Consider the following 23,230-nt stretch of genomic DNA (forward strand, 5'->3'; position numbering starts at 1 on the left):
TTTTGTTTGACCCATGGGAGAGCGTAATGGAGATGCTGGAAAAACTGAACCATCAAACACATGAAGCTAGATGCAATTCCCACAGAAGCATACCTACAAAGTTTCAAGAATTAGCTGTAAGTGTTGAATCTAGTCGAATATACCATCTGAGTGCTACTTGTGTAGGAATCACCAAGGAGATATGAGACTAATTACAGCATGCAATTATTCTTACCGTGCTCCATATGTGAATGGAACAGGAAGAAGCCTTAATATATGGTACTGCAGTGGTTTGCATGAATGTAGATGTACAAATGTGTTTGCATGGCAACTCACTGAAATTCCCTCGGAACTCTCCGCGACCCTTAAGCGGAACAACCAGAATGCGGCCATCGATGTCGTAGTCAGATACCATGTAGATGTGTGGGAAGGATACTGACAGATCCAGACTTAGACCCTGCAGATCTGTCCTGCAAAAGAGGGAATATGTTTTAGTATCTCAGTAGCAACAAGAGTATCTTAGTTTATTCAGAACAGGCCATTAAAACTGCAACACCAGGAAGGAAAGCAAATAACAAAATTCTACCTGGTGAGTGTACACAATATAGTAGCAAAAACACACAATCAAATTTGTAGGTGTTTCAAGGGTGTATAGCAGTGGTCATCAAACTGCGGTCCTAATCAAGTATTTGTGTGGCTCACTGTTCTCAGCATATTTTATAATAATATAAGCCGTATTCTATAATAATATGCATCTAGCAAACAACAGCTGAATCCAAAAACATCAGCTGACATTAAGAGCTTTTCCTTCTCAGTAACAAACAAAAATACTTACAGAGATAATAATGTTTTAAGACTTGCCTTATTTTAATTGACGTTGGTCAGATCGGCCGTGAGCTAAGTAAAGTTAGCTGCTATCGTCAGGGGCAGAGGGGTAAGTGGTGTGGCTACTGCAGGGTTAGAGACTGTATGAGATGAAATGTTTTATTATACAATGGAGTGCCAAAGAAACTGGTACACCTCCCTAACATTATGTAGAGCCCCTGCAAGCACGCATAAGTGCTGCAACACAACATGGCATGGACTTGATTAATGTCTGAAGTACTGCTGGAGGGAATTGACACCATGAATCCTGCTGGGTTGTCTATACACCTGAAAGAATAAGAGGGGGCGGACACCTCTTCTGAACAACATGTTGTAAGGCATCCCAGATATGTTCAATAATGTTCATGTCTGGGGAGTTTGGTGGCCACTGGAAGTGTTTAAATTTAGAAGAATGTTCCTAGAGTCACTCTGTAGCAATTCTGGATGTGTGGGCTGCCACAATGTCCTGCTGGAATTGCCCAAGTCCATCAGAATGCACGGTGAACATGAATAGCTGCAGGTGATCAGACAGGATCCTTACATATGTGTCACCTGTCAGAGTTGTATCTAGACGTATCAGAGGTCCCATATCCCTTCAGCTGCACACACCCCACACCATTACAGAGCCTCCACCAGCTTGAACAGTCCCCTGCTGACATGCAGGGTCCATGGATTCATGAGGTTCTCTCTATACCTATATACGTCCATCCACTCGATACAATTTGAAACGAGACTCATTCTACCAGGCAACTTGTTTCCAGTCATCAACAGTTCAATATCGGTGTTGACGGACCCAGTTTAGGCGTAAAGCTTTGTGTCGTGCAGTCATCAAGAGTACACGAGTGGGCCTTTGGCTCCGAAAGCCCATATCAATTATGTTTCATTGAATGGTTCGCACACTGACACTTGATCAAAGATGTTTACTAAATGTTTTGAAAGCCATGTTTCTGCTACTCATTGCACAGTATTACAACACCCTTATTATTAAATGTCATTTTCCTTGCTATAGATATGTATTGCATTGGATGATGATTGACTCATTAATGTGCATTCATTAATCCATATTATTTCCATGGCGCACACATCCACAATTCATCAGCACTGGAAGACAAACAATAAAACATTCCAGAAATGTATTCACAATTGTGAATATGATCAGACACCAGCTGGTCCAAGTATTGCTGACAGTGAAAATCTGTGCTGGACCAGGACTCAAACCCACATTTCCCGATTTATGCGAGCAGTCACCTTTACCACTTCAGCCATCCGAGCATGCCTCCAGGACCAGCCCAAACGTCTGTATGTCACCGTGTGTCTACGTCCTGTACTTGCACAATTGCTGTGATTTCTGCACATGGAGAGACTCTGGATTATTGTCATGGCCTTGTTGTGGCATGAAATACTATACTGCAGTGCCTGCGTGTTTACAATGTAGCCTACCCTACAATGTTCTTCACACATGCATGCATGGATGTCTTATGGACATTGCAGAGTCCATAATAAAAATGCAGGCACTGCAGTATAGTACAATATACTGAAGTGCTAAAAAACTGGTATAGGCATGCGTATTCAAATACAGAGATATGTTAACAGGCAGAATACGATGCTGCGGTCGGCAATGCCTATATAAGAAAACAAGTGTCTGGTGCAGTAGTTAGATTGGTTACTGCTGCTACAATGGCAACTTATCAAGATTTAAGTGTGTTTGAATGAGGTGTTATAGTTGGCCCACGAGTGGTTGCACATAGCATCTCCGAGGCAGTGATGAAGTGAGATTTTCCCATATGACCATTTCACGAGTGTACCGTGAATATCAAGAATCCAGTAAACATCAAATCTCTGACATCACTGTGGCCAGAAAAGGATCTTGCAAGAACGAGACCAATGATGACTGAAGAGAATCGTTCAGTGTGATGAAAGTGCAACAATTCTGCAAATTGATGCAGATTTCAATGCTGGGCCATCAACAAGTGTCAGCGTGTGGAGGCTCTCTAATGTTGTGAGACATGTGCAGTTAGAGTGATATGGGACCTCTGATATGTTTAGATACGACTCTGATGGGTGACACACACCTAAGCATTCTGTCTGATCATCTGCAGCCATTCATTTCCATCGCACATTCCGATGGACTTGGGCAATTCCAGCAGGACAATGTGACAACCCACACATCCAGAATTACTACGCAGTGGTTCCAGGAACATTCTTCTGAGTTTAAATACTTCTGGTGGCCACCAGACTCCCCAGACATGAACATATATATTTATATGGATAGGTGTCTGTTCTTTCGGACATGCCCAAAAGAACAGACACCACTGATGACCTGCAACCATCTAGAACGAAATTAGAATTATATTAATACATTCAGCTGCTGACGGGCGTTGATATATATCAACGGAGACTGTCTGTTGTTTCGGACATGTCCGAAACAACAGACACCATATCCACAGAAATATATAGTTCTGGCAATACCAGCCATGACCTTCTTCTTCTTCTGTGCAGATGCACACATATTCCCCGAACTCTTACGGGAGTTGGTAAGAATGTCTTCCACGAGTAATGAGTGTATTGGGGTGGGACGCTACGGATGTAGTGTGTGGACATACAAGGTGAGAATGTGGGTCTCGCGGGAGGCATGCACGAGATAGTCCCTGCAGTCGCACTATCCTCTGTGCCCTCGGTGGCTCACATGGACAGAGCGTCTGCCATGTAAGCAGGAGATCCCGGGTTCGAGTCCCGGTCGGGGCACGCATTTTCACCTGTCCCTGTTGGTATATATCAACACCCATCAGTAGCTGAAGATATTAATATAATTCTAATTTAGACATGAACATTATTGAGCACATCTGGCATGCCTTGCAGCGTGCTGTTCAGAAGAGATCTACACCCCTTCATACTGTTGTGGACTTATGGACAGCCCCTGCAGGATTCATGTTGTCAGTTCCCTCCAGCACTACTTCAGACATCAGTCGAGTCAATGCCATGTCTTGTTGTGGCGCTTCTGCGTGCTCGCGGGGGTCTTACACATATTAGGCGGGTGTACCAGTTTCTTTAGCTCTTCAGTATACATATTTATTCTTCAAGTTTACATATTTGCAGCCCTCCGCCGCTAGACTCTTCCGAATTGTACAGTGTTACTCGGGGGTGTGTAACTTCACTATCTCAGTGTGTGAGAAACTACGTGCTGTTACCGAGTTTGGAATTCGAAGAGTTTGTCCACACATGGAGCACCATCTCCTTCAGCATGACAGTGCCAGAGTGCTGCGACATCTGAAGCAATCCAACACTTTGGGTTCACTGTCATTGGTCATCCTCCATAAAGCCCCGACTTGGCCCCATCCAATTTTCATCGGTTTCCAAACTTAATGAACACCTTTGAGGATTTCACTTTGATAGTGATGAAGCGGTGCAACCCACCAGGTTAGCCGAGAGCGCTAATGCGCTGCTTCCTGGACTCAGGTAGGTGCGCCAGCCCCGGATCGAATCCGCCCGGCGGATTAACGAAGAGGGCAGGTGTGCCGGCCAGCTTGGATGTGGTTTTTAGTCGATTTTGTACATCCCCCTAGGTGAATACCGGGCTGGTCCCCACGTTCCTCCTCAGTTACAAGGCTCGCAGACATCTGAACACTTTCGCACTATTCCATGGATTACACTCGTCGCAGACAGTTGGGGTACGCTAATTTCTTCCCGGGGGGTACAGGGTGGCGGCAGGAAGGGCATCCGGCCACTCCTTAACTAACATTGCCACATCCGATTAACCATGCCGACACTGCGTCTGTGCGGGAAAACCGGCACATGCAAGAGAAAGAAAGAAAAAGTGATGAAGTGGTGCAAGCAGAGGTAACGTTGTAGCTCCACCAACAAAGTCAAACACTGCACAGTGACGGTATCAACCAACAGGTCTCTCTTTGGGAGAAATGTGTTCGTCGCCAGGGTGATTATATTGAGAAGTAAATAATTAGACATGAAGAATAAAGGTATATAATGTCAATAACGTCTGATTTATTAAAAAAGCTTTAAGCGTTTCACATAAGAAAATCGGGGACATGCTTTTCAGCACAGCCTCGTATGAAGTGCAGGCGCAAGCCATTGGCCAGTAACATTACTAGAAACTTTCAATTCAGGCTACTTGTTTGGGAAAGTGCTGTACCTGAATTAAATACAATTAAAAATGGCTTGGTTACTACGTTTCTTTTGATATTTTGCATTTTCCTTAGAAATATGTTCCCTTATAGCTAGAAAATGTTATTTTTAAAACTGAAGTAGTGAGTTTTGAATATGATATCAATTTTTTGTTTAAAAAAACACATAGTTGCCCATAGCGATTTTAATCAATCTGGCTGAATACCTTAATCATTTAAATTCTGCCGGCCGGAGTGGCCGTGTGGTTCTGGGCGCTAGTCTGGAGTCGAGCGACCGCTACGGTCGCAGGTTCGAATCCTGCCTCGAGTATGGATGTGTGTGATGTCCTTAGGTTAGTTAGGTTTAATTAGTTCTAAGTTCTAGGCGACTGATGACCTCAGAAATTAAGTCGCATAGTGCTCAGAGCCAGAGCCATTTAAATTCTCGTGCATTTTTTAATCTCATCAGTTCTGCAAATCATAAATTGAAGTAAAATTTTATACAATTACGTTATAAGCATTGATTGCTGCGGTAAAGCCTTTTAATTCGAGAATAGCTCTAATATGCTACTTTTGCAGATTAGGTATCAGAAAAGTTTCCTTGTTAGTGTCCACAGCAAAGGTTTAGCCTATCATAAATACGGACATGATCTTTACTATTGAAGAATCATAGGTCTTACTTGAGCTTGTTAATAACGAAGGTGGTTCCGCCATATATACGTATATTCTTCAAGTCAGCTCTGACCTTGAGGGCTTCCAAGTTTCTGTCGATAGCCAGGGCAGGAATAACCAGCGGCTCACACGGTGGTACCCGCATCTTAGGAATTCCTGGGATGCAGAGGTTTCATTGCATTAATCACAGACACTGTTCTTATTAACTGCACAAATGCGAGAAAAATGTAATTGTTTATTGCTCTACTTTAGTTGATAAAAATCGCGTTACTTAAATAAAGAGCGGAATGTCAAACATTATAAGGCCATTTTTTCTCAAAACCCGTTTCAGTACTATTATGTTCCTGGTACTCTGTTGTTAGTACCAAGTCGTGGAGAAAATGTTTCAAATATACATTACTAGACGGCGCACAGTCCTAGTGCCAACCGGTTCGCTTTCCTGCGGAGATCCATGTGCCATGCGTCAAGTTCTCCTCTCCTCCACTCTGGTGACGCACAGTTCGTGTGGTAAGCAGGGTGCATACAAGCTTTTGTTTGTATCAATAAAACAGCTTTGTAATGGAAGGTAATAGTTTAAACGTGAAACTTGTCACCAAATCATACAAAACTGTGCAGCTCAAAATAAAAATAGCACGGCTGTGTTTTTAAAGATGATTCTGGTAAGCGTGGGATGTTTAAAAGTTTTTGATGGTTGGGAACAGCTTTTCTAGCTATGTCACAGATTTTGCAATCATAGAAAAACAGAGAAAGGGAAACATAGCTCAAGTTCCGCAAGATTTACACAAGATTGTCGAGTCAGATAAAGCTACGAGCCCACTCCAAGTAACTCGTTCCAATGATATTTAAAGATGCTACAAGAACTTCGTTATCAATGCAGGCGTGATAAACCCAGTACGATGAAAGAGCCTCATACTCATACACCTCAAATAATTACTATTCTTACTCTGAAACTGGAGAATTGAAAAATATCAATGTGTTCAAAAGAGGAAAGGCCATGGCTGACATATTCCATGACTACTTTATCCGAAAGACCAACCATGTTTATCAGTTGCAAATAGGATGACCTGTTGACAAAACTGCCACTTCTTCCTCAACAGCACAGGGAGTTCTGGAGTAAACTTTGCAACATATGATCCCAAGAATGGAGTTGTGTAAGAAAGAGAAGTCCGTAGTGAAAGATGTTTCCTTTAACATGATTTTGTCACTCTTTTGTAAAAAATTTATAAGATAAAAGAAATGGATTTTGTTGGCTACGGTTCTATTAGTTATAATATGACGGCTGTTTTTCTGTACCTGTATTATCACAAACAAAATATTGCACATTAATGGCACTTGAAACCAGTCAGTCCACTGGTATGGCACCTAGAGCGACATTAAGAAAATTTTTGTTTTCTGATTTGTCTCATTCTGTAGCGATGAGGTGATCAGGACAATTCTGTGATAACAGAATTCTTTTTCAATATTGTGAGTACAAAAGGTTTCAGTACAAATAGAGTACAGTTTTTTTGCTTCTCCTGACAAATGTGAGATTTTGCACTTACAATGTTTGACATTTCCACTCTTCAAATATGTATAGCATTCAAGTTACAACAAAGTGCACGATTCGTTCCGTGTAGCTATGAGGTAACTATTACAAAATCACCAGTAACAGTAACTTACTTACGAGTGCAGTGACCGCTCTGTCGCGCACGCCCAATCCATCAACGAAAACGAAATTTGGTTGTCTTATCGCGAGTAAGCCGTAACAGTGTCCGGCAAGGTAGCTCAATTTATTACACAGAAAACGCTCTACGTTCTGACTATAATAGATACGGATGGTGTTACTGATACTTGTTCTACTACATGTTGAGGGCCTCAGGCAGCTGCTATTCCCCGTTGAACACATAAAGGTGCCTGAAACAATCTTCATGGCAAAACTCGGCCGCAAACTGCAGCTGAAATGAAGACGCTCCTGCAGAATTTTCGTTGGAAAGTGTTTGATCACCCTCCATAAAACCCGGACTTCCCCTCTGATTTCATCTCTTTGCTCACATGAACAGCTGCCTAGGCGGTTGCCTTCTACGACGAGGGTATTGGGAAATTGGTACAACGCTACAATATACTGTAATCCTAAGTCGGAGAGGCGACTATGTAGAGAATTACCTGAAAGGTTAGCTAAATTTTGCAAATAAAAGATTTTTTTATTTTCACTGTGGTTTCCATTTCGCGACCGATCGACCATGGAAAAAAAGAGCGTCATATGTTCGGCAGCAACCCGAAACAAACGAAATTCGGTCCTCAATATGTAGCAGCTATGACTCTTGCTCCAAACACCCTCACAGTGATGTTGACATTGCAGTTAATTTGACCGTCTCTGCACATCCCTGAATAGATCACAAACTGTCGGACATCCAGCTAACAGACTACTTGATCTAAGAAACTATCTGGGAAATCGTAAATCTCAAGGTAGTTGTAAGTTTTGTAGATTGTTGTCTCACAAAAATCGGTGGATTTCATAGTATTGTCAGTGCCAGAATCGCTCTTGCTATCGATGTGGCTTCTTTCGATCGATTCTGTACAGGGTTACGAGGAATACTTCCTGTGTATCAGAACCGTTACCAAAATCTTAAAATGTCGCTTTGAGATTCAGTAAACACTGGTGAGAAAACAGTTCTCTGTGTGCCCGTGGTGTCCGACAATTCTAGCTAGCAAAAAAGTCAAAATGGCATCTTTATGGCTTTACGCTGTAAACTTCAGAAAATTTGCTCACAATGATGTGCAGACACGACTACTTTTCATTCCTGTCGGAATCAGAGTTTGTTGCGGAATCTTGATGGTCATTTACAGTAAATTCTTTTTGCGATAACAGAAAGTTCTGGACTCCAGTGTAGAAAAAGTGCAAATAGTAATAAAAATTGCAAAACAATTATTTCAAAACTATTAAATGTTGCACATAAGCTAACTGTTACAAATAAGAAGAAAGGTCATGGCTACACACCTTTGACTAGGTGAGGCGTAATGGCTTCCACAGACTTGACGACGCAGGCATCGTACTGCGGGTCACTGCGTTTGCAAATGGGTACGTTGTTTGCTGTTCGGAAGAAAAATGTAGTTACAAAATGACAATATTACATGACTTCTCTTTCAGGTAGTTACATTTATTTACATCATTTCATGATGAGTACTGGAGACTTAGATGCCAATTTATTTACTAATGACAATGTTAGACTTTTGAAGCGTTGAAGAGCAAGATTACAAATCTTATCAATATTATTTACATTAGTTACATAGAGTACAAAGCACCAGCCCCAGGGTGGATCGACCATGCATTGGTTTACCACATGAAGTCGTAGGATACTTCTATTTCGAATGCTTACACGTAAATTCCACGATGTTTTTCTTTATACTGATAATCGCTTGTGGTAACTAAAAGTCACTAATGTGGCTGTCTTTTTTTCCCACAGCGAACTCTTGAGCGTGGTGACATTGATGAAAATAAATAGTCTTCCCATTTATTGGCATACACCGCTATATCCCATCACTTACTAGCTGATAAAACAAACCTCTTGTGACGAAACGGGTCCGTCATTTGAACCATGTGGAACGGGTCAGTTTACAGGACATGTATACATGATTAGTGTTCACATTAATGGATGCATTATTTTTTCAGTCCTTACTCATGCAACTGCACTTAACTGTTTTTTTTTTCTTTTTCTACTGGCTACGAGATTTCAAGTAAAACTTCATCAGTGAAATAGGAGGAGTAGACCAGAAGAAATGATTTTAAATTTGATTTAAAACTTGCTTTGCTATCTGTCAGACATTCTTATGTTATTGGGCAATTGCAAAAAATTTTGCTGTGTATTGGCCTGAGCCACTGACGTCTTTAATAATGTGTAATAAAGGTTATTTTTCGCTCCAATGTTGTAGGCGTGGACATCACCGTGCTTCTCAAATTGTGATGGATTATTTATCACGAATTTCATTGGTGAAAATGTATATCGTGGCGGCGCAGTTAAAACGCCTAGCTCCTTGACGAGGTACCTACATGACATCCGTGGGTTAGCGCTTAGCACCACATGTTATTCTTACTGCTCGCTTCTGTGCAAGCAGTACTTTCCTTCTAAGTGATGAGCTACTCTCGAAAATTATTCCACGCGACATTATTGAGTGGATATATGTAGAATATGTCTGGAGGGTGAGATGTTTGTTTCCAAGATTAGCAGTTGTACGAAGAGCAGAAGTAGCTTAACTGTGTGAGAAGCTCAGTGACATGCTACTTGCAGTTCAAGTTTCCATCAATATGCATACCCAAAAATTTGTAGCATTCTACGCTATTTACTGACTCCTGCTCATGTGCTGACTCAGTTGTTGGCAGGACTCTTGTTTGTTGTACAGAACTGAGTGTAATGTGCATTTTTTTTTTTTTTTTTTGCAAAATTCAAATAGAGTACATTTTCAGAGCAGTGGAAGTGGTGATACGGTGGCAGCTGACAATTCCGGTACAGCTCTGTGCACAATACAGTGCATCCCTGGTGGACATACCAGTGCGCTCTCTTTCAAATGCCAACTAATTTAAATCTGAGTATGATTAGCTACATTTTCTATAGAGAAGGGGAAACGTTGTTCATCTTGGTGCTTATCTTCATGTGTTCTGCGCTTGTCTATAGTGCTTGTAGAAATTGCCGCGTGCTGTCGTCCTCCCGCCCGAAGCGCAGCCCCGGCAGTCAAGCGAAGTAACGGCCCCACTTGCCGCTATACACACTGGCTGACCACTTTCGATTATTACGTCACAGTCGTGCTGCTCCCAGTGACCGAGCGAAATGAGCACGGCACCAGTAACGGTAAACGCAACCGTTCAGCTTGATGAACACGTGCTGCTCTCCCTTTAGCCGGTTAGACTGCGTGGGGTGTCTACACACGTGACTTCGTGGTCGCGACCAGGCCAGCATGTCTCGAGTGGCTGCTTGTCACGTGCCAATGGTGGCGTAAATAAGCCCAGCGGGCACTCCTGCCGCTTCACGAGACTTTGCACATCTGGCGTAACAGAAGCACCGAGAGATATTAACAAATCGTTGTTCATACACCTACATCGATACTTTGCAAACCACACCTAAGTACGTGGCAGTCGATTCATCGAACCACCTTCACAATAATTCTCTGTTGTTCCACTCTCGAACACCTTGTGGAAAAAACGAACATCTACATTTTCGCGTACAAACTCTGAATTCCCTTATTTTATTATGATGATCATTTCTCGGTATGTAGGTCGGCGCCAGCAAAATAATTTCGCATTCGGAGGAGAAGGCTGGTGATTGAAATTTCGTAAGAAGATCCCACCGCAACGAGACACGTTTTTGTTGTAATGATGTCCACACCAAATCCTGTAAAATGTCCGTGACACACTTTCCAGTATTTCTCGATAATACAAAACGTGCTGCCCTTCTTTGAACTTTCTCGATGTACTCCTTTAATCCTATCCGGCAAGGGTCCCACACCGCGCAGCAGTACGGTCATGCTTGGTACAGGCAGCGTTCACAGTAGATCTGTTGCATCTCCTAAGTGTCCTGCCAATAAAACGCAGTCTTTGGTTCACCTTTCTCCATTATTTCCTGTGTGTTCTTTCCAATTTAAGTTGTTCGTAATTGTAATTCGTAGGTATTTAGTTTAATTTACGGCCCTTAGACCTGATTGATTTATCGCGTAACCGAAGTTTAAAGCGTTCCTTTTATTACTCATGAGGATGACCTCACACTTTTCATTATGTAGGATCGATTGCCAATTTTCGCACCACACTGAAATCTAAATCGTTTTGCAATTGGTTTTCATCTTCTCATGACTTTACTAAAAGATAAACGACAACAACCTAAGACGGCTGCTCAGATTGTCTCCTACATCGTTTATATAAGTAAGAAACAACAGGGGGCCTATAGCATTACCTTGGGAACGCCAGAAACCACTTCTGTTTTACTCGATGACTTTACGTCAGTTACTACCAACTGTGATCTCTGTGACAGGAAACCACGAATCCCCTCGCATAATTGAGACGATATTCCATAAGCACAAAATTTGATTACGAGCCGCTTGTGAGGTAAGGTATCAAAAGCCTTCTGGTAATACAGAATAAATCGAAGTCCCTTTGTTAATAGCACTCAACAATTCGTGTGCATAAAGAGCTATTTGTGTTACACAAGAACAATATTTTCCAAATCCCTGTTACTATGTGTCAATAGATCATTCCTTTCGAGGTGATTCATAATGTTCGAACATATATATTATGTTCCAAAATCCTGTTGTGTATCGACGTTAATGATATGGCCCTATATTTTAGTCGATTGCCCCTATTGCCTTTCTTGAATACTGGTGTGACCTGTGCAGCTTTCCAGTCTTTGGGTACGGATCCTTCGTCGAGCAAGCAGTTGTATATGATTGTCAAGTATGGAGCTATTGCATCAGCATATTTTGTTGGGAAACTGACTGGTATACGTTGGATCGGAAGACTTGCTTTTATTGAATAATTTAAGTTGCTTCTGTACCCCGCGGATATCTACTTCTAAGTTACTCATGTTGGCAGCCATTCTTGATTCGAATTCTGGGAAATTTACTTCGTCTTCTTTGGTGAGGGAATTTCGGTAGGCTGTGTTTAGTTACTCTGCTTTAGCGGCGCTGTCATCGATAGTACCTCCATTGCTATCGCGCAGTGAACACGTTGATTGTGTCTTGCCGCTAGAATACATTACATACGACCAGAATCTCTCTGGATTTTTTGCCATGCTTCGAGATAATGTTTCGTTGTGGACTCTGTTATAACCGCCTTGCACTGAAGACCTCGCTAAATTTCGAGCGTTCTTATAAATTTGGCATGCTTTTTTTCATTTTTTCTGCAACAGTGTTCTGATCTGTTTTGTGTACCGTGGTGGATCAGCTCCTCGTTTGTTAATTTATCTGGTGTAAATCTCTCAATTGCTGTCGATAATATTTCTTTCAATTCAAGTCGCATCTGGTCTACACTCACCTTGTTAATTTGGAAGGAGTGCGGATTGTTTATCAGGAAGGCGTCAAGCGAATTTTTATCTGCTTTTTTTGAATAGATACATTTTTCGTTTAGTTTTGGTGGATTGATAGAAGAGATAGAGAAGATCCAACGGAGAGCAGCGCGAAAGAGTTACGGAGATGACAGATAAACTCCAGTGGAAGACTCTGCAAGAGAGACGCTCAGCAGCTCGGTTCGGGCTTTTGTTGAAGTTTCGAGAACATACCTTCACCGAGGAGTCAAGCAGTATATTGCTTCCTCCTACGTATATCTTGCAAAGAGACCATGAGGATAAAATCAGAGAGATTAGAGCCCACACAGAGGCATACCGACAATCTTTCTTTCCACGAACAATAAGAGACTGGAATAGAAGGGAGAACCGATAGAGGTACTCAAGGTACCCTCCGCCACACACCGTCAGGTGGCTTGCGGAGTATAGATGTAGATGTAGATGTAGATGTTAGGGAGTGTTTGATGGTCGTTATTAGCTCAGAATTATTTGTTGCTGAGAGGTCAATTATATTTTCACAATCGTTTACTATTCGATTGGTCTCATGAACTCATTGCTCGAAATAATTATCAGAGAAAGCGTTTAGTACAATTTCGGATGTTGTTTTATGCGTACCTCGGGACTTACACATGTATTTTCGGCAACATATCGAGGTAAATTGAAGTCACCACCAATTATAATTGTATGAGTCGGGTACATGTTTGAAATTACTCAAGTTTTCTTTGAACCTTTCAGCAATTGTATCGTCTGAATTGGGAGGTCAGTAAAAGCATCCCATTATTGTTTTATTCCGTTTGCCAAGAATGACCTCTGCCAATACTAACATGAACTATCTACTTCAATTTCGCAACAAGATAAACTACTTCTAAGATCAATAGATACTCCACCGCCAACTTTATTCAGCCCATCATTTCTGAACACCGTTAGGTCCTTCGCAAAAATTTCGGCTGAACTTATCTCCGGCTTTAGCCAACTTCCTATGCCCATAGAGATTTGAGCTTCAGTGCTTTCAATTAGCGCTTGGAGCTCTGGTACTTTCCCAACACAGCTACGACAATTAACAACTGTTTACAGATGGTTCCTAAATCTACGTTCTTCCTGTGTTCGAGCTGCACCCTCTGAGACAAGCCCTTGGGTGTGTTTCCCCGAGGCCCTGTAACCTTAAAAGCTGCACAATCCACGCTACACAGCCCCCGCTACCCGAGTAGTCGCGGCTGTTTTCATCAACTCTGATCATTAATATGTGTCTATCATTTGAAGTAGGAGACTTGTAAGTGTTTGTACGTGACGTGAACGTCAGATGCAGTATGAAACACATTCAGACGGCCTCTGAAACAGGACTAATGCGGCGTTCTTGATGGCCGTGGCGCTGCGACTTTCCAGTTCTGACAACGTTGCTGGAACGGGTGGAATGTAAGCTTTGCTGCTGACTAATCCCCGCGGGAAGAAAGCCGGCGAGATGGTTGGCTATTTGGAAAAGGTACTGTCAGCAGCCGATGCGCGACGAATCCTTCTATCTATACAGCCTTCGATTTAGATATTCGTGGACCTTAGTAAGCCAGTGGAGTCCCGACTTGTTGCAAAACGCACCCAGCTCCTTGTTCTTCGCACTGAATTATTGCTTCAAGCAATGTGCCAGCAAGCAATAGACCAAACACACTGGTCAGCAGCGACACAAAAGCATTTACTTTGGACTTTCGCCATCAATAGCAGTGACACCATGGGTTTTCTCGGACTATATATCTTGACATGACTGATTTCGACTCACAGTGAGTCCCTCCAAATAATCCCTCATTCTATTCAGTTTGTAGCCTTAAAATTTAACAAAACACCTACCCATCTGTTTATTTATTTAACCAGATCTGATTAGGATCATCAGGCCTTCTCTTGCACTGGACCAGGGTTTCATATGTACTGTATTTGTTACATTGCAATTTTAATATGACAACTACTGTTAAAATGATTTGAGTGTCTGCAGCGGCAGTGTGAATAAATTATACTGACCATGAAGTAACAAGGTTAATACCGGCATTACTTGTACTACTGCAGCTGCAGCGACTAATACTGATGATGCTGATAATAATAATAATAATGATTAATAACAATAATTATAGTGGCAGATAAGAGAAAAATATATAGGTCTACAAAATATGTGTTTTCTGATATAGCGAGTTTTTGGGAAAAGGAAATTTAAGAAGACTACATCACCTAAGAATACCGGGAAACGAGGAAGATCAGGTTGGGAAAAGGGATGTACAAACATAACGAGTGCCTTCAGGGTCAATTGTAATCTTACTGTTTCTCCAGTAGACATGGTCATTACCCGCCTTCTGAACCTGGAGATGCTCTTAGTTCTCTAACATAATGCGGGAGGTTGCTCCAGAGTCGTATTCCTGCCGCCGAGGTCTTCGAGACGGTGGCTGGACGATTGGGTGGGACAGAAAGGATTTTGCTCTGCCGTGTTGTTCAAACAAGAGCGTTAAGGGCGAGGAGAGATGTGAGGGACATTGTGCATTGATAAGGCAGTACAAAAGACAGAGGGTATGGAAATCTCTGAGCTTGTCTGCACTCAGGCAGGATACCTGTGCATATGATGGTGAAACGTGATCGAAGAGTAGAGCATCACAGATGTAACGAACACAGGCAATCGTAACCAGTTCCAGGGCCTTGAGCTTTCCTGAGAAAGGACTTGAAGGGTAGCATCGCTGTCATCAATAACTGAAAGTCTAAGTATTTGTACTAGTTTCATTTCCAGGTCGAGAAGAAAGAGCTTTTTGCATTTTTGCAGGGCATGGAGTGATGTTGATGCCATTTTGCAAGTTACAATTACGTGCTCAGTCCAATTTACATTTTCATCTATTACTCCTACACTCATTGCTGAAGGAGAGAAGTTGATTCTGTTCCATTTTGTGTTAAAGAAGGCAGGGATTCTAGATATTTCGGGCTAATGATCCTAAAATGACCAACCAGTACCGCTTGGCATTTGGATGGGTTGACCTTTAACCTACACCCTGCAGCATTTTGACAGTGCACACAAGTCGATATTGAGATTATCGATAGTTATCTTCACGTTTATAGGTTTTGCACTTAGATACAACTGGACGTCATCAACGTGCACGTGGTATTTGCAATAGGACGAAATTGATGACATATCATTTACATACAATGGAAGGAATACAGGACGTAATACCAAACCTTGATGGATGGTGGATACTACTTGCCTCCATGGTGACTTTACGGTGTCCGACATAAAGCACTGCTGACGAGACGTCAGATATGAGCGAAATCATCGCAGTGCACTTGGCGGGAAATTTAGGCTGCTATGTTTAGCACGTAAAATATCATAATCGGCGGACTCAAAAGCTTTGCTGAAGTTTAAGAAGCACATGATAATTGCCTCTTGCCCATCTGTGGTAAGCTTCAAGTCATCTGTTACCTTTATTATGGCAGTGTTGTGCTGCGACGTTTACGGAGGCCTAATTGGAATTCGCCTAATAGGTTGTTCATAGTTAGGTACTTTATTACCAGGTCGTGGACCGTCAAATGTAAGGTCTTGAACAGTGCAGGAAGAGTGCAAGCAGATCTGTAATCAGAGAGTGACATGGTAGCGTCCTTTTTAGATAATGGCTTAACTAGTCGCCGTTTCGCGGCCTGAGAGAAAACACTTGTGGTTAAGAAGTGGTTGAAGATATCTGCTATAGTGGGCAGTAATGGGTCAATATGAGCTTCATCATTTGCATTGTTGTGTGACTAACCCGTAGTTGCCATACGAGTTAAATCTTCCACGATGCCCATTCCCATCACTTTCCAGAACTAAACCTGCTGTCACTTTTAGTTGCAGCAATTGGTACCTGGCGCTCCATAACGATTTCTGTCGGTTCTGTAGGAAATTGTCGCTCCTTTTTTCAACTGTATCTTCATTTGTGCTCTCATTGAGTCAGTTTCACAGATAATGGAGGAATTCCGTATCATGAATTGTAAATATAATTTTCATTGTGATTTCAAGAGAAGCACGACGTGTAAAAGAAAGTTTAACAGTAGCAACACCGACTATCCGCGTGTATTCAGCCATATCTCATCCACGATTGACCATTAACACTGTTATGCTGTCCAGTAATCTGCTTTCCTCCGACTAGATGGCACATGGAACCAAATGATGACATCAGAACTTTATTCCCAGAGTTGGTGTTTAGATCATATACGTATGTTATTTTGATGAAAATGTAGACTTATGAAATCGCCCAATAATTTAATACAACTCCGTATATTGAAGGCAGTCGTGCAGTTTACTCCCTCGCACACCTTCCCTTAAAGCTCGATGGAGTGACTGGTAAGGAAAACTTGTCGTGTGAAATTAACGTGCACGCAGACATGTTGGACGCTTCTATTGTGCACATCAGAAAAAGATAAGACGTCGGATTATGACATCTTGTCGACAGCGAGGTCATTAGAGACGAGACACAAAATCGGACGAAAGAAGGATGGGGAAAGAAATCGCAGGTGATCTTATTTAAGAAACCACCCTCGGCGATCACTTGTGAAAGCCGAAGTCAGAGAAGCTGAATGGGAAACTGAAGCCTGCTTTTCCAAATGCTGGTTCAGTACGTCAACCACTCGATCCCAGTGGTACAAATACGTATTGTCGTGCACCCTTGGCAATGAACTGTCCTCCAGGTTGAAATTTCCTGTACATTGTCACTATGAGTATAAATTGCGAACTTTAAGTTGTGGATTTATGTGAGAAAGATGAATAAAGGAAAAAAATTATGTTATTTACAGCATAATTCGAATGCATTTCTGTACTAAGATGATTGGTTAAGTTATTCGTAGCAAATTCACACTATATACAGGGCTATTACAAATGACTGAAGCGATTTCATAAATTCACTGTAGCTTCATTCATTGACATATGGTCACGACACACTACAGATACGTAGAAAAACTCATAAAATTTTGTTCGGCTGAAGCCGCACTTCAGGTTTCTGCCGCCAGAGTGCTCGAGAGCGCAGTGAGACAAAATGGCGACAGGAGCCGAGAAAGCGTATGTCGTGCTTGAAATGCACTCACATCAGCCAGTCATAACAGTGCAACGACACTTCAGGACGAAGTTCAACAAAGATCCACCAATTGCTAACTCCAAACTCCATTCGGCGATGGTACACGCAGTTTAAAGCTTCTGGATGCCTCTGTAAGGGGAAATCAACGGGTCGGCCTGCAGTGTGCGAAGAAACGGTTGAACGCGTGCGGGCAAGTTTCACGCGTAGCCCGCGGAAGTCGACGAATAAAGCAAGCAGGGAGCTAAACGTACCACAGCCGACGGTTTGGAAAATCTTACGGAAAAGGCTAAAGCAGAAGCCTTACCGTTTACAATTGCTACAAGCCCTGACACCCGATGACAAAGTCAAACGCTTTGAATATTCGGCGCGGTTGCAACAGCTCATGGAAGAGGATGCATTCAGTGCGAAACTTGTTTTCAGTGATGAAGGAACATTTTTTCTTAATGGTGAAGTGAACAGACACAATGTGCGAATCTGGGCGGTAGAGAATCCTCACGAATTCATGCAGCAAATTTGCAATTCACCAAAAGTTAACGTGTTTTGTGCAATCTCACGCTTTAAAGTTTACGGCCCCTTTTTCTTCTGCGAAAAAAACGTTACAGGACACGTGTATCTGGACATGCTGGAAAATTGGCTCATGCCACAACTGGAGACCGACAGCGCCGACTTCATCTTTCAACAGGATGGTGCTCCACCGCACTTCCATCAAGATGTTCGGCATTTCTTAAACAGGAGATTGGAAAAACCGATGGATCGGTCGTGGTGGAGATCATGATCAGCAAATCATGTCATGGCCTCCACGCTCTCCCGACTTATCCCCATGCGATTTCTTGCTGTGGGGTTATGTGAAAGATTCAGTGTTTAAACCTCCTCTACCAAGAAACGTGCCAGAACTGCGAGCTCGCATCAACGATGCTTTCGAACTCATTGATGGGGACATGCTGCGCCGAGTTTGGGAGGAACTCGATTATCGGCTTGATGTCTGCCGAATCACTAAAGGGGCACATATCGAACATTTGTGAATGCCTAAAAAAACTTTTTGAGTTTTTGTGTGTGTGTGCAAAGCATTGTGAAAATATCTCAAATAATAAAGTTATTGTAGAGCTGTGAAATCGCTTCAATCATTTGTAATAACCCTGTATTGTTGTTTCTTTTCTTTCCACGTTGTTTCTTGAATACAGAATTACTACTAAATTATAGTCGGCTCTCTAGATTGTAAACACTGTGTATGATGATCACAACGAATTATTGTAATTCAGTAGTGTGAACAGCCGAGCTTCATGGAGAAACGAAAGCATTTATTCGAACTTGGAAAACGACTGACCCGCAGATCCTCCCGAGGACTAATATTATTTAGATCTCACAGAAAGGTGACATCTGTTGAAGAGTAACAGCAGTTTCTAAGTGTGTCGAGTTTAGTATATAATTGGGAAACGATTAACAGGTGCTGCAGCTATCAAAACCACTGGGAAGTTTAAGGGTTGAGGGGTTAATTGGGAAACGATTAACAAGTGCTGCAGCTATAAAAAACAACGGGAAGTTTAAGGGTTGAGGGGTTTCTGTGTGTGGTGGGGGGAGGGGGGGGGCGGGCGGGGGACTCAAGTCAATGGTGGCCGTCATCATAACTCACCGTAATGTCGCCAATCCCAAGTTTTATTGTTTTCAGGATCATGCTGACTATACAGTAGTAACTAACGTGATTAATAGCCAGAATCAGCGTCCTTTGGGAGGCTAGATGGTATGCCAGCATACAGTCCGCTGACACGAAAGCATTACAGTAGGCATTTGTGATACATACAGCTTTGTGCTCCTTTGGTAAGACTTTACAAACTCTGTGGGATGACGTCATTGTTAGTGGTTCTTGCGCTTCGTGTCTTGTAACCTGGAGCAGCAGCCTAGGAGTGTTACTGTGACGGCGAACGTTTTATCCTTGTCGATTTTCTTCAAGACTGTGTCCTTTAAGACAACCACCGCCTTCTTCAAGTAGTAGGTTTCGTGGAGAACAACAATGGACTTCTCATTGAGTCATGAAGCGCGAGTGCTCCTCGATCTGGCGTGGTTTCCGACACTGACCAACGATGTATGTATACGAGAAATGAAGGTGGGGCCACCGGCAAGACATGGCAAGGGAAATTATTCTCCCTGAAACACCAGTGACTGCTAGGGATCTACCGCAGTTTGAAACTCACGTTAGCTAACAGGATAAATATACGCTTAAATGTAACATAATAACACAACACATTAACTTAAAACATAACACACAATCTGCCATACTGAGCTTTCTTTTATTTAGACTTTGCCACAGATACAACACGCAGACATTTCTGGGAAAGCACAGTAAGCGTTGTCACACGTGTCATGAGAGTGGATAAAAAAGAGTGCGGGAGACTCACGATCAAATTTCATTTAACAATTGCACTGTAGACCAGATGCGAACTGATTTAAGTTTATGTAATTCTGGACCAACATTCAAGACCTTTTAATACCGGATGAACGAAGTGAAAAGTAACCGTACGAACACTGCAGACCTGATAAATTTTACATACTCCTGACTGAAGTTAATCCTTGCTTATTTATGCATTTACATTCTAAGAAAAAGAGGGAAAAAAGAGAAAAAAACAGCGAGGTACTAAGAAGGAATTATCCGCATGGGGCGGAAATCGGTAGATATGATGTACATGCGCAGAGAAAGAGCTTTTCAAACTGGGCAAGTCAATAACGCTCTGGTCCACCTTTGAATCTTATACAAGCAATTATTAGGCTTATCATTGATTGACAGAGTACCTGGATATGTTCCTGAGGGGTGTCGTGCCAAATTCTATTCATTTGGTTAAAACAACAGTCGAGATCGCAACAACATTTGTTTATTACGACCGGTTTAGGCTTATGCCATCCTCAGATTTTTTGATCGCCCTGTGGCTGGTGCTGGCTGCTCCTCGGTTGTTCACGTGATACCACGACCGAACCCGATCCACGGACAATGTTGTCTAAATTTATGAAATTGTGTTCAACTGGCGCGTTAGATCCTCAAAATTCCAAGCTGGTTGGAGATCCCTGGCCATAATGCCCAAAACGTTCCTAACTGGGGAGAGATCCGGCGATCTTGCAGGCCAAAATAACGTTAGGCAAGCACGAAGAGAAATGTAAGCCCAGGTTTGCTTGCCATGAAGGGCAAAGTGGTGCAGAATATTGTCGTCGTACTTCTGTGGTCTAACTGTGCCACTGATGACAACCAAAGAGTTCCTGCTAGGTAAAGAAATGACACCCAAGACCATCACTCCTGGTAGTCGGGTTGGTGTCCCCCAGTGTCCGAGTCGTCTCCAAACGCGTCTTCGCTGGTCATCGGGGTTCAGTTCCAAGCGGGACTCATCAATGAAGACAATTCTAATCCGGTCAATTAGATTTCAGACCGAAGACGTTTGGTTTACATCCTTACAGCACACCGGTAGTCGACAATATTCTACGCCCCGTTTTGGTGCCCTTCATGGCAAGCCGTTCTGGGCTTACATTTCAGCAAGATAGTGCCCTCTCATATACAACGAGAGTATCTACTGCTTGTCTTCGTGCTTGCCAAGCCCTCCTTTGGGCAAAAAGGTCGACGGATCTCCCCCGATAGGAAATGTTTGGAGCATTATTGGCAGGGCCCTCGAACCAGCCCGGGCTTTTGACAGTCTAACACGTCAGCTGGACAGAATTTGGTACGAGATCCGTCAGGAGGAAATCCAAGAAGTCTACCAAAGCAAGCCAAGCCGAATGACTGCTCGCAGAAGGGCCAGGGGTGGACTAACGCGTCATTGAGTTGCTCAGTTTGTGAAGCTCCTTATCTCGAATAAATCATCCAATTTTTCTGATATTGTAATCATTTGTTTATGTGTAATTTTATATCACGTCTACCGATTTCCGTCCCATTCGGATAATTTCTTCATGGTGTGTCGTTATTTTTTGTCTTAGAGTGTATTTTACGTGACAATGTTCTGTACAACCCATGATTTCGCGAAAGGTGAATGCAGTAGAAATCGAGCTCGTTCACGCGGTGGACATCTCCAGAGGTGACGGAGCCATGAGTATGATGGGTTTTTTGGGGCTCATATGGTATCAGAGTGTTCTTCTATATGGCGCTGAAACATGGACTATGAGGAAAAAAGACAGAGAAAGGCTGGAGGCTTTTGAGATCTGGACATGGCGGAAGATGGAAAGAATAAGTTGGATGGACAGAGTAAAAAATGAAGAGGTACTGAGAAGAGTGGGAGAGAAAAGACAGTTACTAGATGTAATAAAGAGAAGAAAAAGAAATTGGATTGGCCATATATTAAGAAAGAATGACGGACTGATAAAAACAGTTTTAGAAGGTTATGTAGAAGGGAAAAGGAAGCGAGGAAGGAAGAGATTCCAGATACTGGATGACATGATCGACGATACAACATACAGCAGCCTTAAGAAGGAAGCAATGGATCGCAGAAAATGGAGAGGCAAAGGACCTGCTAATATAGCAGATAACTGATGATGATGATAATGAGGGTATCAGTATGACTATTTTTTGAAAGAGGGAAAAAGTTTCCCAGTTGCCATTACAACAAGATATTTGTTTGTTGAAGAAGAACTGACCGAAGTTATTGCGAATAAAGAACGTGTATGACCTTTGTTTCAGAATGTCACCCATCCTAGATTACGTTCCATCTGACTTTCCCTGTTTCCAAACCTCGAAAAATGATATGGACGCAGTGAACTCTGGCGGAATTCAGGAGTTATTCCGTGCGGTAAAGGAGTAAGTGAGCGTCACGTGGGGAGGCTCCACTAACCGCCTACTGACAGTGAGATTTAGCCACCAGGGCGCCTTGCCGTGCATGACACTCGACGGCGAAAATTGCTCTCGAAAACGTGCCATGGTCATCCTTCAGCCGCAGTATCGTTTCACTCATTGTTTTCCGCATGAACAATATGTAAAGGTTTTCAAAGTAGATGGTGTCTCTCACGTCGGATCGGTTGAACTTATCGATATCAGCCATCGGCTTTGACCTTTGACGCAGTGGTGTGGCGTGTGACGTCATATGGAATCAAACTAAGATAGAACAGAGAAGAGGTAATTTTTATTTTGCTTATACATCTTTTATGGAATGTTGGTTGTGGTGAACAACTGGTGTGTAACATAACCCCAGGACAGGTCTAAATTAGGTTCTAACATGATGGCTCGGTTGCGAGAGGGCGAAGTCAACGAATGAGATGTCATCAGAATAACTAAATTTCTTGTTATGGCGTATGTTTTACATATTGGATTCTGAGGAGTAGTTTATGAGGTGTGTGAGAAAATTAGTGAGACTGGCTATTTATCTGTCAAAGTTTTTATTTTTTCATAACAATATTGCCCCTTTAAAGGAGCTGCCTGTAGCAGTTGTACACAGTGGAGCTATTGTTTCCAGTCTTGATAGCAGCGCTGAAAGGCTTCAGCAGGCAGAGTCTTTAACATGTCGGTTATATTCTTTACGAATGTTCTCCATACTCCCAAAATGATGTCGTTTAA

General features: G+C 42.5%; 1 protein-coding gene and 1 non-coding gene across 2 annotated transcripts in view; one reads left to right on the forward strand and one right to left on the reverse strand.

The window, feature by feature from the left end:
- Positions 1–23,230, reverse strand: part of LOC124594387 (circadian clock-controlled protein daywake-like) — a 63,319-nt gene that overhangs the window by 20,110 nt on the left and 19,979 nt on the right. Inside the window, exons 2-4 of the mRNA XM_047132756.1 lie at positions 8,611–8,703; positions 5,642–5,789; positions 316–449 (exon numbers count right to left, since the gene is read on the reverse strand). Of these exons, the coding sequence (XP_046988712.1) occupies positions 316–449; positions 5,642–5,789; positions 8,611–8,703 (375 nt within the window). The remainder of the gene's footprint in view (positions 1–315; positions 450–5,641; positions 5,790–8,610; positions 8,704–23,230) is intronic.
- Positions 3,514–3,588, forward strand: Trnat-ugu. The gene has a single exon. It is a non-coding gene; the product is annotated as a tRNA-Thr (tRNA).

This window comes from Schistocerca americana, chromosome 2, assembly GCF_021461395.2.
Source record: "Schistocerca americana isolate TAMUIC-IGC-003095 chromosome 2, iqSchAmer2.1, whole genome shotgun sequence".
Taxonomy (NCBI): Eukaryota; Metazoa; Arthropoda; class Insecta; order Orthoptera; family Acrididae; genus Schistocerca; species Schistocerca americana.